At 40.0% G+C, this 15,954-nt stretch overlaps 1 protein-coding gene across 5 annotated transcripts in view; it reads right to left on the bottom strand.

Annotated features, from left to right (window-relative positions):
- The window catches only part of IL1RAPL1 (interleukin 1 receptor accessory protein like 1), a 638,619-nt gene that overhangs the window by 270,576 nt on the left and 352,089 nt on the right, over window positions 1-15,954 (bottom strand). For all 5 annotated transcript variants that reach the window (XM_081908987.1, XM_081908983.1, XM_081908985.1 and 2 more), the window contains 2 exons: window positions 4,576-4,762; window positions 777-930 (listed from right to left, as the gene is read on the bottom strand). In XM_081908987.1, the coding sequence (XP_081765113.1) occupies window positions 777-930; window positions 4,576-4,762 (341 nt within the window). The remainder of the gene's footprint in view (window positions 1-776; window positions 931-4,575; window positions 4,763-15,954) is intronic.

Raw genomic sequence — 15,954 nt, 5'->3', positions numbered from 1 at the left:
AACAACAATCTTCTCAAATAATAAAATAATTATAGAAATAAGATTGTAATTACTATTTGAATTGACTATTATCTTCAAAGAGAGAGCTGAAGAAGGAAAGGTTTAAATAGTATTAGAACATTTTTTAAGATGAAAATACTCCTATGATATACGTATGTTAGAACAAACAGCAGATCTTCATAACAGAAAGTTTTAAAGTCCTCCTCCATAGTCCCACAATGGGTTTTCTTGAAGGAAATCCAAGAAATCAAGTATTTAATATACAGAAAATTATTCCATCAAGCTGTATGCAACACCAACATTTGAATACTCATACTTAATAGAAATATGGCCAGTATAAAATGCACCTGAATTATTTCTTCCACCCCAACTATATTCCTGAATGTGAGTTGTTATGTTTGTGATTATGCATACGTTGGTTAATACCTTTACTTAGAATATTGTTTTTAGTCACCAGAGATACGCTTCTCCATTCTGCAATGTTTCCGATTATATTTCTACAACAGCTTTCATACCTCAACGGCATTAATTTCAGGGCACAAACTCACAAAGACCTTCTAGAACTCCCTTTACCTCACCTTAAAGTGAGTGATCAACCTGCAACTCTTGTAAACAGATTCAAGTCCATTTCAGACTTTTAGAATGCTGCAAAACCACACTAAGAAACCTAACAACTGGAAAAAGCAACCATATCAGCAAAAATGGAAAACTAACAAGAGATCCAAAATAAGGCCTTTCCTCATTGTCAAAAATGTGTACTGAGAATCTCTGATTACCTGTAACTGTTAATTCTGTAGTTCTTCTGACAAAAAACATTCCATATTTTAATTCGCACGTGTAATTTCCAATGTCATCTTCTCTGACCTCCTGGATAACAAGAACGTCCTTCTTGAATACAATACTTGGCCTCCAGGTTGTGACTTGGCATTCCTGTGCAAAGATAATTACAGTGCCTCAGTGACTACAGTCCTTGTACTTAAATCTGAAAGACTGATTCATTTCCAAACTAGCAAGCTTTTAAAAAGGTGGTGCAAAACTAAAAAAAGTTCATTAGTTCTGTAAACTAGAAACTATTTTGGATTACATTCAGAGCTTTTGAAAGTGCTTTATTTCATTTTTTTTGCATAAAACTATGCACCTAATTTGGCCAAGAGGGGCTTTTTGTTCATGCTTTGTATTTGCCCAATAGCCAAGCTGAGATGGCTAATGGGTCAAAGGTACTGGAGAAAATTGCAATGTGGACTGTTAAGGAGCAAGGCTTCGCCTCTGTAGATGGACAGTCCTTTCCATTTCAGTTTTTGTGATTTTTTTAAAAAAACATGAAAAAGTTGGACTTAAGTTGAATGCCCAAAACAGTAGCAGCCGGTGAAGTGTAATAGGGTGGAGTGATGTTACCTGGCTTCCCAAAATGGCCGTCGGTGCTGGTAACCAAGAGGGAGAAGAGGAACTCAGAGCAATCCAACATTCCTGCTGTTGCACCTGCAGTGCTCCAGTCTCCTCACTGCCTCTCCCTCCCAGCAACTTCCACATGGGTATGAGGTGCTCAAGCAGTGGGAGATCTTCTTAATTATTTATTATACTTCTCTTTGTATTCTGAACTGAGGGTGACATTTATTCTTTATTTGTCAAGTAAGATACCCGATGGTGATAATTAAGCAAAAATCACACGTTTGCTATCTAATAATGACAAATTTGTGACAGAGTTGTGAGATTTGAAGTAGCCAAAAAGCTGAAGAGAAATTTAATTGAGGTTAATATGGTGAACTGCAAGGATTTAATTTGATTTTTTAAAATGTATTAGTTCCTTTAGCCTTTTGTACAGTATTTTAACATTTTAAAACTTCTGTATACTATTATTTTGGGCATATTTTAACATAAAGATATATTTTGCTTGATGTTGTTCTTTAACATTGTACTGTTGTGGTTGATATGACCATGATAGTCAAACAACAATAAATTACACCCCATGAACTAAACCTTCACATTGGGAACCCAGGCAAACAATGCTGCCCTATACTGTGCTGCCCCAGCAGCTGCTATTTCTCCAAAATATTTATTGTGTAAAATTTTTTATTGTGTTCTAATCCATTTCCCCCTAAAATTCACATTTGTACAGTATTCGTTTTCCCCATAAACTTGTATCTATTTTGTGAAACTGTGTTAAAGAATTCAGAAAAGTACGTAATCTGCCTGACATAAATCTGGGACAGATGAAGTAAATCAGCTTGCTTTAAAATGTGGGCAGAACTTTTTTGTGTCAATCTGTATTATCCACAAAGGTATCATGTAGCCTCCTTTGGATTATATTAATGGGAGAAGACTAGTTTTAGATCAATATCATGCTGATTTGATGCAGGACCAAGTAATCTGATAACCATGGATTATACAATAATCCACCCACCCACCCATTCATTCATTCATCCAGGGATTTTACAATCTATGGGTCACTTGTTTTAACAAAAGTGTTTTTTTAAGCAACACAGAACTTATATCAGGCTTATATCAGCTTTCTCTTTGGTGAAGTGCTGCTAATTTGGGCTGATTATGTAATATCTGAAAGTGCCTTAGGAAACATCTTGAGGTACTTTATGATTTTTCAAACATGCTGAGCCACCATAATGCTAACTTATTTTCCATTAGATAGAAAAAGCTCAAAGAACTCATCACCATGACAACAGTTTGGATACCAGTCAGAGATTTTACATCCCTGAAAAGGTTAGAAAGTTCCTTGTACATTAACATTACAGTTGGGACTTCTGTAATAAGAGCGAAAGGAATATGCTTTACAGTCAAGCAGACAGCAGTTAGCATTGACATCTTTTTTTCCAACAGGGCTCCTGGGCTGTGTGACATGCAGAAATACAAATGGTAAAGATTTTCTCATGACTGCTTCTCTATTCCAGGGAAGGCTTCACCTAATGAGTTACTGCTAGATAGGCAGCTGTTAAGTACACAATTATTAAAAGCAACAAAGGGAAAATATAGCTAATGTTGGGGAAGAGCAGAAAAATCTGTGGAATAGTCTCTACTTTAAAAATTCGCTCATTTATTTGTTTAAAGGATTTATAATCCACTTTTTGAGCATGCAATATATGTAAAATGTAATATAAGCCAAATGTAATATAAAACCATTCAACGTATTCACTAATAATACGCTAGCCTAGAAGCCAGCACAAAATATACAATCAAACACGAGAAATGCAAATTCAGGAGATGTTGGCACAGCATCCACAGTTTATGATCCAGCTTATATTACACATCAGAGGCCTTAGTGAAAAGGTAGGTCTTCAAGGCCCACTTAAATGCTATAAGGAAGGGGCATGCCTGACCATAAAAGGAAATGAATTCCATTATTGCAGGACCACTGCCAAGATGGCCCTGTTACAAGTGCCTGCCAGCCTAATTATCTTCACCTAATTGTCATTCATAAGTAGAATGATTAATGCCTTAATTATATCAGGAAAAGCCAAATATAAGGTGTCACTAATGTAATTCCATTTATGAAATTACACAACTATTCACACTGAAGTAAGGACCAGCATTTGTTTTGGAACTCTTATACATGAATATTAAATAAACTTCACTCTTTAAAGAGTGAAGGAGTTCACTCTTCACTCTCTACAGGGAAGGAGTTTCCAACTAAACATCAGGAATAATGTTCTGATGGTAAAAGCTGTTCGACGGTGGAACATTCTCCCTCAGGAGGTTGTGGACTCTGCTTACATATTCTGCAGTTGACCCAGGACTGCCAACACTAGCATGATGTACCATATTTATTTACCATGTTCAGCATAGGACTCGGGTTTAAGGCACTGGGAAGCAAGGAAAACTAAGCTCTAATGCTGCCACACATTTTTACAGCAGTGCTCATGCTGTCCCTCCTACCACTTCTTAAATGGGTAAGGGTAAGCAGATGCAAAGAATGACATAACTAAGAGTGTGTAAGCCTACAAAACAGAGTGACAGGAGGGTTGGCATAAACTGGGCAAAAAGTGAACCCATTTTGAATCTAACCCTGACCCAAATGCCTGGGGTTGGGTTGCATACATGTGAACTACTGGAGTACAATATTCACTATGCCTATCTAGGCTACTGTATATGTTGAGGCCAACCAAGCCCAGATCAGGTCTTCTTTTTTGAGCCCACTATCCTTAGATAATTCTGCAATGGCAGCTTAGCTATGTCTGATGTTTGTTGGATAAAACACACCTTTACACAATGAGCTAGATTTAAAAATCTCACATTTCAGAACTAGAGAGCTAGCTATATTTATTACTACTTTACATATTGATATATGCATATATAGCCTCAAGGATGTATGTGGAGAGGCAAATAAAACAACCAGAACAGAAATATGAGAGAGAATTTCAAATTCAGTCATTGCTGAATACAGAAATGGGCATTTTACTTTCCCAGCAAGTATTCTGCAGCCGCTCTCTTTCTCTGTGTCCTTATTAGTTTTCTAAATCACACCAAGCTGTATTTACTGTTCAAGTAAATTCTTCAGATTACTGGAAATGCATCAGAACATTTAATATTTTGTTGGAAGCAGCCAAAGCTTTTCATATTTCTTACCTTATACCACAGGATTTCAGGCTCTCTATATGGTATTAAGAAATCCTGTATGTCAGGGCATGAGATTTCCTTGCTTTTGCTAAGTTCAGCTTTTTCAAAGTATTTCATCTTTGAATTGTAGCAGAGGCCAGTGTCATTTTCACCCACTGTCAGCGAAATGGATACTTTCATACAGTAAGTAGAGTTTCTGCAATACAGCAAATAAAAATAATGGTCTTGTGAATAATAAAACAAAAAAGCACCAAACATTGTAATAATGTGCTTTTAAAAAAGTTGCAAGAATCTTATGTACAATAATGAAAATGGTATATTAAAACTCGCATTAATTTGCTTGCAATTTTTATTTAGTCACTAAGAATATAAAGAATGTAAAGAATATTTTTAATTCCTTATTATACGCTACAGATATTCCTTCTTCAAATTCTTTTATTTCTGTATTTCCTACAGGGGAAAAAAATATTCCTTCAAAGACAGTGGCAGTGTTAAGACGCATTAACCAGCAAAACTGATAACTGCCCTGCTGGCAAACACTATTATAGCAGCTCCCAGGGCTGTACAAATCAGTTTACAGCAAGTCATTTCGGATCCAGACAGGAACCTCAACCATCGCACCATGAGCTAGATTGTTAACCCAGCTATTCATCAGATCAGAAAAAAGTTTTTCAAGTGAATAAAATATATATTTCTATAGTATTTAATTAAAACAGGTCTCGAACCTTTCAGTTCTTAGAATATCAATTACTTGCAATTGCTTTTAAATAAAAAGAACTAGAAGCTTGTTTACCTTACAGCATAATTCTATGCACATTTACTTTGAATAAAATCAAGAGTTCAACAGGGCTTACTCCTAAGTAAAGGTGCATAGGATTGCAGCCTTAGGCTCTGTATCCTTGCGTTACAAAATCAAAATCCTGTTCAACTATTATGATTAAGCACTCTCTCACAAGCTTTTCATTGCCACGTGTTCGTGGCAAATGTACTGCGAAGCTAGGGGACTTTATGTTGCACTTCTCTCATTCCTATGGTGCTGAAGCCAAAAAGGGGAAAAATATTTTGGAAAGTATTTTGGTTTTCTCTGTGGGTGACATCACAGCATGTTAAGGTTGGTCACCCTCTTCAAAGTGTACTAGCATAGACAAAGACTATTTCCCCTAAAGGTAAAGGTAAAGGGACCCCTGACCGTTAAGTCCAGTTGCGGACGACTCTGGGGTTGCGGTGCTCATCTTGCTTTACTGGCTGAGGGAGCTGACGTTTGCCCACAGACAGTTTTCCCGGGACATGTGGCCAGAATGACTGAGCCACTTCTGGCGAACCAGAGCAGCGCACGGAAACACCGTTTACCTTCCCGCCGGAGTGATACCTATTTATCTACTTGCACTGTAGGCTTTCTAACTTTAAATGCCTTTTGACCTCTAATCCGATACATGTGTATCTGACAGTGAATACATATAAACTATTTTTCATTGCTTGCCCTTGCAGATACCATGTGTCTAAGTGGCCCTAAGACTTCTACAGAAAACACATTACTGTTCTATAGTTTCTTCATTTTTCAAATGGTAAATATGAAGGAAGCAGAGAAAGCCACAGAACTTCATTTACATAAATGGCAAATATCTAACTTGAAAATGAAAGCAGTAGCATACTGGTAAACATACTGGGTATGTAGTGTCCCTCCACCTTTTCCTTGAGGGCAAGCAAGGACAGGCAATACAACAAATGCAGGCGTGTTTCCAGGCCCTTCTTCCTCTATGAACCTTCACAAATGCCTTGTTTGCCAGCTGGAGATGCTCTCTGGAATTCCTACTAAAATATGTGCATCTGATCTCTATGAATACATGATGGACCAAAGAGCTGTTGTAGACAACACTTGCCTAGAGCCCATCTCCCTCCTCCTGAAAGTTTAGCTACCTAATCCCAGATGCATGGCTGTCAGTTGTCCTGTTACTTAGTCAGAGACACTCTATTATTATGTCTGGTGAGAAGTGATTTAACAGCAGGGAATATGAAGGAACATTCATGTCTCTGTAATGTACAATCCATTTTGTTTGGAGCCATCAGTTGTTAAGTTCATTATGTGCTACTGAAGCAAAGGTTTGGGGAGGGATGTAACACAGTGGCAGAGCCTTGCATTGATCAGAGCTCTGGATTTATCCCCATCATATTCAGTTATAAGAATCTCTGAACAGAAACCAGGAAGGATGTCTCACCGTGACCTTGAAGAGCAGCACCCTGTCATAGTAGACAAGTAGTGAGGTAGATGGATTTATCATCCAGAAATATGAATTATCAGTAAACTCGCTATATTCAGTTTCTAAGACTAGTTCATTTGAAATGTTTAACATGTCATTTTTGTGCAAATGAATCTTTTGCATTATTTCTCTCTTCCATCTTCTCTTTCTTATGATGCAAATGCATAATAAACAACATTGTATGAGTGATTCACGGAGCCCAGTATTTTATTTATTTATTGCCATGATGTATTTTAAAAACATAACTTTAAATCCAATATGAAACATTTAACATTCAGTTTTCATATAAATGAGAAGGAAACTGCATTCTTTCCCCCCGTTTTTAGTTTTGCAAATAACGGAAGAAAAGTACACAAAAGAATTCTGCCGAAGAGAATTATCTATGCTCAAATGTCTTAAAATGCTATTGTACATGCTTCACATGCTAATATATTAAGCTAGGTTGCCATATTTGAAAAAGTAAAAACCAGGACACCCCCAGATGTCAATTCTGCCTTTGAAATCCAGGAAACGTCTGGAAAAGTCCAGACGTATGGCAGCCCTAATTAAGCAAACTACAAAGCCAAATCTAGGAAATATTATTCAGGTCACAAAGTTCTTAATACATCTGAAACAGATGCTGAGGTACATATTTTAGTTTTCAGCATTTTGAAACTACTGTGTAGAATTAAGGGACAGGCTATGGCATTTTCTGGACAATGTCATTTCTCCATATTTTGGTAACAGTTTCATAGCAGTCTTTCTGGCATAAGCAATTAGTACTTCTTCATATTAAAAGGAAATCAATGCTGAAGCCACATTCTAAAGTGGAGCATGAGCCATCACACAACGACAGAGACTACCTGAGGCAATTTCACTTCAGTAGGCATAACTTGAGGGCGCTGTGGTCTAAACCACTGAGCCTCTTGGGATTGCCGATTGGAAGGTTGGCAGTTCGAATCCCTGCGACGGGGTGAGATCCTGTTGCTCGGTCCCTGCCCCTGCCAAGGTAGCAGTTTGAAAGCAGGTCAAAGTGCAAGTAGATAAATAGGTACAGCTCCGGTGGGAAGGTAAATGGTGTTTCTGTGTGCTGCTCTGGTTCGCCACATGACCCGGAAGCTGTACACCTGTTACCTTGGCCAGTAAAGCGAGACGAGTGCCGCAACCCCAGAGTCGTCCGTGACTGGACTTAACGGTCAGGGGTCCCTTTACCTTTTAGGCATAACTTGGGGAGGGTGGGAGAGATAAATGCTATTTTCAACAACTAAATCAGCAGCAACAAACACACTTTTATCATATAATGTAACTTATGCTAGCAAAAGCATTTAATGCTTAATTTTATTCAATTGCTAAAATGATATCTAATGCTACTTCATCATATACCATAACTGACAAAAGTACAATAAATGGTACCCCACTTCTGATAAATGTATATATTCTTTGCTCCTCAGCACATACAGCCCTGTTTTATTGAATGATGACTGCCTCATGGGCTGGAGACAAGTCCTGGGTAGCACCAGATGCAGTCTGTTGCTCCTATGTTCACAGTAAAATAAGCATGTTAAAACCAAGCTTCCCCAATCATAACCATAAACAATCCATAGACAGTCCCCTATGTACTGAAAGAAAATACAAAAGAAGTTGTGAGGCAGATGGTATAGGAACACCACTGCAAAGGGAAGTCACCCCCCCCCATCTACAGGTTCAGCTTATGTATGAACACGCCTGAAGCATGTAACTAATGTATACATGTAGAGACGACACTTGATTGGAGCTTTATGCATACATGCTGGCATGTTTCTTTATTTCAAAGCTCTAGCCTTAGTTTCATTTTCAGATGACCAAGATTTAAAGCTATTACCGGTATTTCTATATAACAGCACAAAGGTGAAACCAATGAATATATCCATAGAGTGCATGGCATTTGGCTGTATATGTGAATTATCAGGCAGACATAAATATTTACTAAATATTATTCCACCTCCCTGAAAACATCTACTTTTTAACATAAGGAACTTTGATATATGAATCCCTCTAGACCCACGTGTGTGGGTGAATAACAAAAAGAAACAGCTGGCTCCCTGGCTTCAGATCACAGTGCTTGCACACAAAGAGCCCCAGTAGCAGAGTATTAAACTCACAAAAATAAGCAGTGCAGTAAAGTGTGAGGAATATAGGTTGCAATGAGCAGATCACAAAGTGTTAAATAAGCTTAAAATGCTTTACTTACTGATTCAAGGTCTCAACCATGCATTGTTTCATGCAGCAGCAAGGATAATACAGGCAAAATACTATTGAATAGAAAGTACAGAGTGTAGTTCCAAACATGTACTGTAAGTTTGGGAGAAGCTCACACATGTGCTCCTTGATGGATTACACGATGTACAGAAGAGACAGAAAGCTTCACTTTCCAGATATATAGGCCTGGATCAAAATATCCACCACACAACATTAATGCCCCCCTCAAGCAGGTGTAGGGAGTCCCCAGTGTTCTAGGACAACTATTGGGGATGGGAGGTGCTGGCAATTGTAGGTAGGCTACAAACTCTAATATGAAAGCAAGTTCCTTCCACTTGTGCAGTGGTATCTCTGGACCAAGCATATTGATTTGGCACCAATCTAACCCCATCAGGATTTATAATGTCCACATGATGCCAAATGCAATGAATGATTTCTGGAGTGAAGAATAAAAGATACATGGATTCTTCTATTTTCTTCAGTTTTGTCAACAACGTGGTTACAACATGTAGTGTCTAATAAATTATGGATCATTATGAGCAATTTTCTTCGTGTTAATTGGAGGCTCTGATTCAAGTGGTTAAATCCAAATGGAATTTCCCTGTGGGGTTTTCATTGTGTATCATAAAATTGGTACAAACCTCACAGTCAGTGCCCTTTTCAATATTTTACCATTACTAATGTAGCAGAGGATCAACCAGCCTATTAGCTTCCCATGTTTATAAATTGAAGAGAGAACAATTAATCTGGATGAACTTTAGTTCATTAAGGATACGGATGGGTAATAAAGACAAGTGTCTCAAAATGCTATCTATAATAGTAGGCAATGTTCCAAAGTATTCCATTACTTAGAGGATGAAAAATGATGTGAAAAGACTCTTGATTGAAAAGTTAAATTTAATGCAGAAATACTACTGCTATTAAAGTGGGGTTTTGGGGGGCAGAGGATTGGAATTTATTGCTCTACCTCCTTGCTTCTCTCACTGTTTATATGCATAGGGAGAACAGGAGTGCAGGCAACAAACCTCTCGGACGGCTGGCACATACTGTAGCTGCTGGCTGGGAGCAACTGGTGGGGCACAGAAGTCCAGGTGTGGTGTGTGTGGCATGTGTCTGTACACTACTGTCAGCATAGGGGCATGAGCTGGCAGGTTTTCCTCCCTTCTTCCTCTGCTTGTGTTCTGGCAGCCACCTGGTCTACCATAGGCTGTAGTTAGGGATGGAAAATCTGACAGTTTTGGTTTTCCTCAGATGATGATGATGATGATTGGCTAAATTTATATACTAGTTGAAGCCCAAGTCTTGGTCTCAGTCATTGCTGTAGGAATCATTGACTTATTCACGAACTAATTTTTGTGGACCAGGTTTTTTGGCTGCTCTGTAATGCATGCTTTGGAGGGTAACAATGGAGATGAATGGTGTGGCTAAATAGGTAAATTTGATCATATTTTGGCATGTATGTGCGGAAAATGGAAGGGTTGTAATTAACACTGAAAAACTTTTGCAATAACTGAACTTTGTAAACCTTTTGTGGAATAAGTATAATTGTTTAGGCAAATGAAGTTGTGGCTAAGGCCTGGCCAGGGCGAAGGCGGTCATCCTCTTATATACCTGCTGGGATTGACAAGACCCTCACCTGATAGGTGATTTGGTGGAAATAAAGGATGAGATTGCCCACCAGATACCAGGCACTCTACTATTCAAATTAGGCCCCAGTGTTTTTGTTAGAATCCCCTTCTCAATGAAGTAACCAATTTTAATCTAGAATTTAAATTCTCAAAACTTTATTATATGTTAATTTGAGCAAGTAAACTACTGCTCTCACTTCATTACAAACAGTATTTCTACCTGCAACACACTTGAGCAAACCTGCTCCTCTTCCTTTCACAGATATTGTGTTGCCATTTGCAACTGTAGCTGCTTCTGATTTGTTATCATTTAACTCTTTGGGGAAATAATTAGCATCACATGTCATGTGCATGGAAGTTGCCGAACCAATTAACCAGCTAGAAGGATTACTGTTAATAGCTCCAGTTTTCCTACTGTATAACTTGATATTGCTGGATAGTTTTGATGAACTGAAAAAGCATTTATAGTTTGCTTTCTGTTGCCACCCTGGAGCTTTTCTTTATTAGTGCCACTTTGTTTTGTACAATTCATTCCAAATTAAAGAAAACAAGTTTTCTGCTTGTATATGTGGATAATATGATTTTGGTTACTGAGAACAAACAAGATTGTACAAAAACAAGATTGGGCGCAGGCCTGGCCAGGACATAGGCATCCTGACTGTGACAAAGGTGACCTGTGTGCTTGCTTGCTTGCTTGATTAACAGCTGTTGGGAACTTCAAGGTCCCTGCTCTTCCTTCTTATGGTCTTTGTGCAGGACCCATAGACTCCAATAGAGAGCATTCCATGTCAAGAAGGAGGGCAAATGGACATCCTATCAAATGACAGGGCAGAAGCTACACAGAGCAGGGCCTTTTCACTGGTGGTGTCTATTGTATGCCTCGCTCTTCCCAGACCTGTTCTATTTTGGCCTGTATTTTGGAGCTTTATAATTTAGGAAGACTTTGGAAGAACTGGTTGACAAGTCTTATCAGTCGCTGACATATGAGCCGATTTTATTTGCTGATATTCTGGGCTTCTGGTGCACCAGGGTTTACAAAATGTAATAGAGTTGGCCAGGATGCCAGAAGGGATACAATTTATGAGCTTTCTCCATTATCTGCACAGCAGGGGGTGTTCAGTCAACAATGCAAAGGCTGAGCAGAAGCGTTTCCTGCTGGTTACCTGCTTTCAGCAATAGGTTTCGCTGTTTGGTAGTACCTGATTGGTTAGCTATCAGATTCTAGAGCTCCCTATTGGTGGCTCTTAGGCAATTCACAAAATACAGAGTCCATTCATAAAACACAGTGTTCATTCATAAAGCAGTAACATAAATCTCCATTGCTACATATTGGGTAAATATTTCAGCGGTTGTATGTACAGATTTATGGCCATGCTGTAGTGTAGTGCTTTTGTGGCTGTGAATAAAAAGTGGCTGGGCTCATTGTCACAGGGTTTGGGGGGGGAGGAGGTGACAAAACAGATTTCCAATAAGTGCCGTGCCCCTGCCCTTTATTTCCATAACAAGTCCTTGAGTCTGTACTCTGAATAGTGACACCAGGGACCTAGAAGGTGCAGGGCTTGTCAGTCCAACCCCTACACAGTCTCATCAGGGCTGACCTTAAGGCAATTGGCACAATTGGGCCAAATTGGGCCCCACGTGCCGCTCCTAAGGGGGCCTCCGCTCCAGGGCAATCTAGATGGATTTTATTTATATCTCTAACATTTTGCAGACTTTGGCTGTGAACTGGGGCTCTACAAAACAAACAAACAAAATCAAGTTGTGCCCCCACTGCCCCCCACTGGCTAGCCCTGAGTCTCATAGTTGCTGGGCTGCCCTTGCATGAAGTCTTGGGTTTGCAATTTTGGGAGAGTGGAGACTGCAGCACTGGGGAGTGGGCAGGCTGGCGAGGCCATCTAAATTTAGAGGCCTGAGTTGCCCCGCCCTTGCATGAAATCTTGGGTTTGCAATTTTGGGAGAGGTGAGGTTGCCTGCTGGGGAGCGGGCGGGCTGATGAGGCCCCCTAGATTTAGAGGCCCTAGGCTTCAGCCTACTTAGCCTATATATAAGTCCAGCACTGCCTATTAGAATAGCAAGTTACAAGCAGGGTGGCCACGAGTCTTACTTTACAGTAGGGCAGACAGTTCTCTGTTTGAAGGACTGACCTGCCCAAGTCTGGTTTAATGATAAAGGTGGGAGAGAAGGGTTTCATCAGTAGAAGCAATTTTGGGTTCCTTTGGGATGAAGAGCAGGATATAAATGTAATAAGGGAAGGCTATTGTTTTACTGTTTTTTTTAAAAAAAATTACTTGTTTTTATCCTGTATTTTATTTTGTGAACTGCCCTATGATCTTATGGCAAAGGGTGGTATATAAATCTAATAAATAAAAATAAATTAATGAATTTCGGAACATTAAACAGCACGGCCCCTAAGTCCTAAAAATCATTATGCATAAAATTAATCATAAAATGTCACCCTCCTAAATCAAAATGTTTTCATAGCACAATTACACGCTTAATGAGGGATGGTGCTCATTAATATTCAAACAGGCCTGATTAAATAGAAGAGTTGAGAGCAAGTGTGAACCTCAAGTTCTTAAAACAATGGACTAAAAACAGAGCAGTTCTGCTTCCAGAAGCCAGTTGTTTATGAACAAGAGATAATTTTTAAAATAATCCATCACATGATGGAATAAATTCAGACCTTATGATTCTGAAGCAGTCATTATCTACATGATCAAAGAATTCTGGGGGATTATAGTCATGCCCCATGCTTGTTGTCTGGTTGTGGAAAAATCAGCTCACACCGAGGACTAACTGGATACAGCAACAGTGGCGTAGCGTGGGTTGTCAGCACCCGGGGCAAGGCAAGTAATTTGCACCCTGTAACCCGTGGATTTGCGCCCCCTAACCCTAACCCCCAGATGTTGTGCCTGGTGCGGCCGCCCCCCCTGCACCCCCACGCTATGCCACTGTACAGCAATAAAGTCTGTTAATAATCTGATCACTTATTTCGGGGCTAAAAAGAAAGATAGCTGCTCCTTACTACACCTTACTACACTCTGTCTTCCAGTTTTTACTCCCTTTCTGATTTATTTCATGTAAATAAATCAAGGGTTAAGGTAAAGGTAAAGGTACCCCTGCCCGTACGGGCCAGTCTTGACAGACTCTAGGGTTGTGCGCTCATCTCACTCTAGAGGCCGGGAGCCAGCGCTGTCCGCAGACACTTCCGGGTCACGTGGCCAGCGTGACGAAGCTGCTCCAGCGAACCGGCACCAGAGCAGCACACGGAAACACCATTTACCTTCCCGCTATAAAGCGGTACCTATTTATCTACTTGCACTTGAGGGTGCTTTCGAACTGCTAGGTGGGCAGGAGCTGGGACCGAACGACGGGAGCTCACCCTGCTGCGGGGATTCGAACCGCCGACCATGCGATCGGCAAGTCCTAGGCGCTGAGGTTTTACCCACAGTGCCACCCGCGTCCCAATCAAGGGTTACTGTAGGTAAAATAGTTGCTAACCCAGGCTAACTATTGTATAAATAAGCTCTTTGGCTTATACTATGGTACAAATTAAATTTAACAGTATCATACAAGGGATTTATGTGGCTTCCTTCCTGTAAAGGTAAATCAACTTTCAAAGAAGTAGGCTGCCCAGCACAATGAAATAGCCTTCTATTAACACCATACTCACAACAGCGCATAAAAGTACCACAATGTATTTGTTTTAATTAGCTTAGCCAAATTAATCACACCAGGAAGTGGTGATCTAGTTTATTGCATACTTCAATTCTCAGAAGCAGTAAAAGCATATCCCATTCCAATAAAACAAGGCCACTTTATGATCCTGAATTGCTGCGGCTTTTCAGCATCATCTGGAGACGACGTCATGTTTAAATGTCCCTTGCTGTACAATTTGCTGGTTGCCAAGTTATGCCCATTAATTGATTTATAAGACTATTGATCTTTTGGCTTATTGATACATTTGAGGGTGGAAAAAAGATCCTTTAAAAAAATGAACACATATCACATATCAAAGGAGAGGGAAAGAAGGAAAATCATACAGGGTTGCCTTCCCCAGGTTCACAATGACAACAAGGGTACATGGGCAATCAAGATTCCATCCCATTGCCCCATAAGGGTTTTGGAGGAGAAAGCCACAAGAGGGTGCTGCCCTGAATCAGTTATCTCATAATTGTTTCTCCTTACCCTCCAGAGTCAGGAGCCCAGCTTTCAAAGCAATTCGGTCAGATATAATTAAGTCTTCCTCCCGTGAAGTAACTGGAGCAGGCTCTTGTTGCTCTTTAAAATATGCAGTGTCACCTGTGTCATTTATGTAGTGTAGTTTCTGGGAAACACTGGCCTGCAAGTGCTCCAGTTGGAGAACAGCCTTTACCAAAGATGTCATGGGCTATGAACACACTCAAACTCTGGACACAAGGGAGAAACGTCCTAAGAGGAAGGCACGCTTGGCAAATCCACACCATGATCAACTCCCGCCCGGAAACCAATGTCTCCACTGTGGAAGGACATGTGGATCCAGAATTGGCCTCCACAGTCATCTACAGACTCATTGTTAAAACCGTATTTATGGAAGACAATCTTACTCGGCTAGGAGTGATCGTCAAAGAAGAAGAAGAGTGACAGTAGTTTCCCATGGGAATAATATCTCAGGTTATGATATTTTGGCACCTGAGGTGAATGACAGAATGGTATCCTCCCCAATATGGAAGAAAGTAAGTGAAAATCAGGAACAAGGGTTTGGGGGTGGGTGGGTAATAAAGACCTACATTGAGAACAAGGCGGTGAATGAAGGTCTACATCAGGAAAAAGGGCAAGAGGATCAAATCAACATTACAGTTGGTGGTTGAAGTGAGGATCTGGTACCTGACGTCTGTTCCTTATACCTGCCCTTTAAATAAAGGTATTATATTGAGCACATGCTTTAAGGAAGCCTCTGTGTGAAAGTAGCCATGAAGGGCCAGAGCAGACAAAGTGGCAACACTGGCCAGTACATCTGTCTTTTGGGCAGATGGCCCTCAACACTTGCTCATTTTAAGAGGGCTTATTATGTTCTCCAACATCACTTAAGCGAAGAATGTACAAGTTTAATGGACTCATATTATTATAGTTATAGCAAATGGCAAAACAACTGGCACTATTTACAGGCTTCTCACTTACCTACCCAGAAAGCTGTCTGTGGACAAATGTTGGCTCTCTCAGCCTGAACGAAGATGAGCACTGCACCCCATAGTCACCTTTAACTGGACTTAAGCACCCAGGGGTCATTTACCTTTACTACATAG

This window comes from Podarcis melisellensis (assembly GCF_964234715.1).
Source record: "Podarcis melisellensis genome assembly, chromosome: 4".
Taxonomy (NCBI): Eukaryota; Metazoa; Chordata; class Lepidosauria; order Squamata; family Lacertidae; genus Podarcis; species Podarcis melisellensis.
This window is presented reverse-complemented; position numbering and strand designations above follow the sequence as displayed.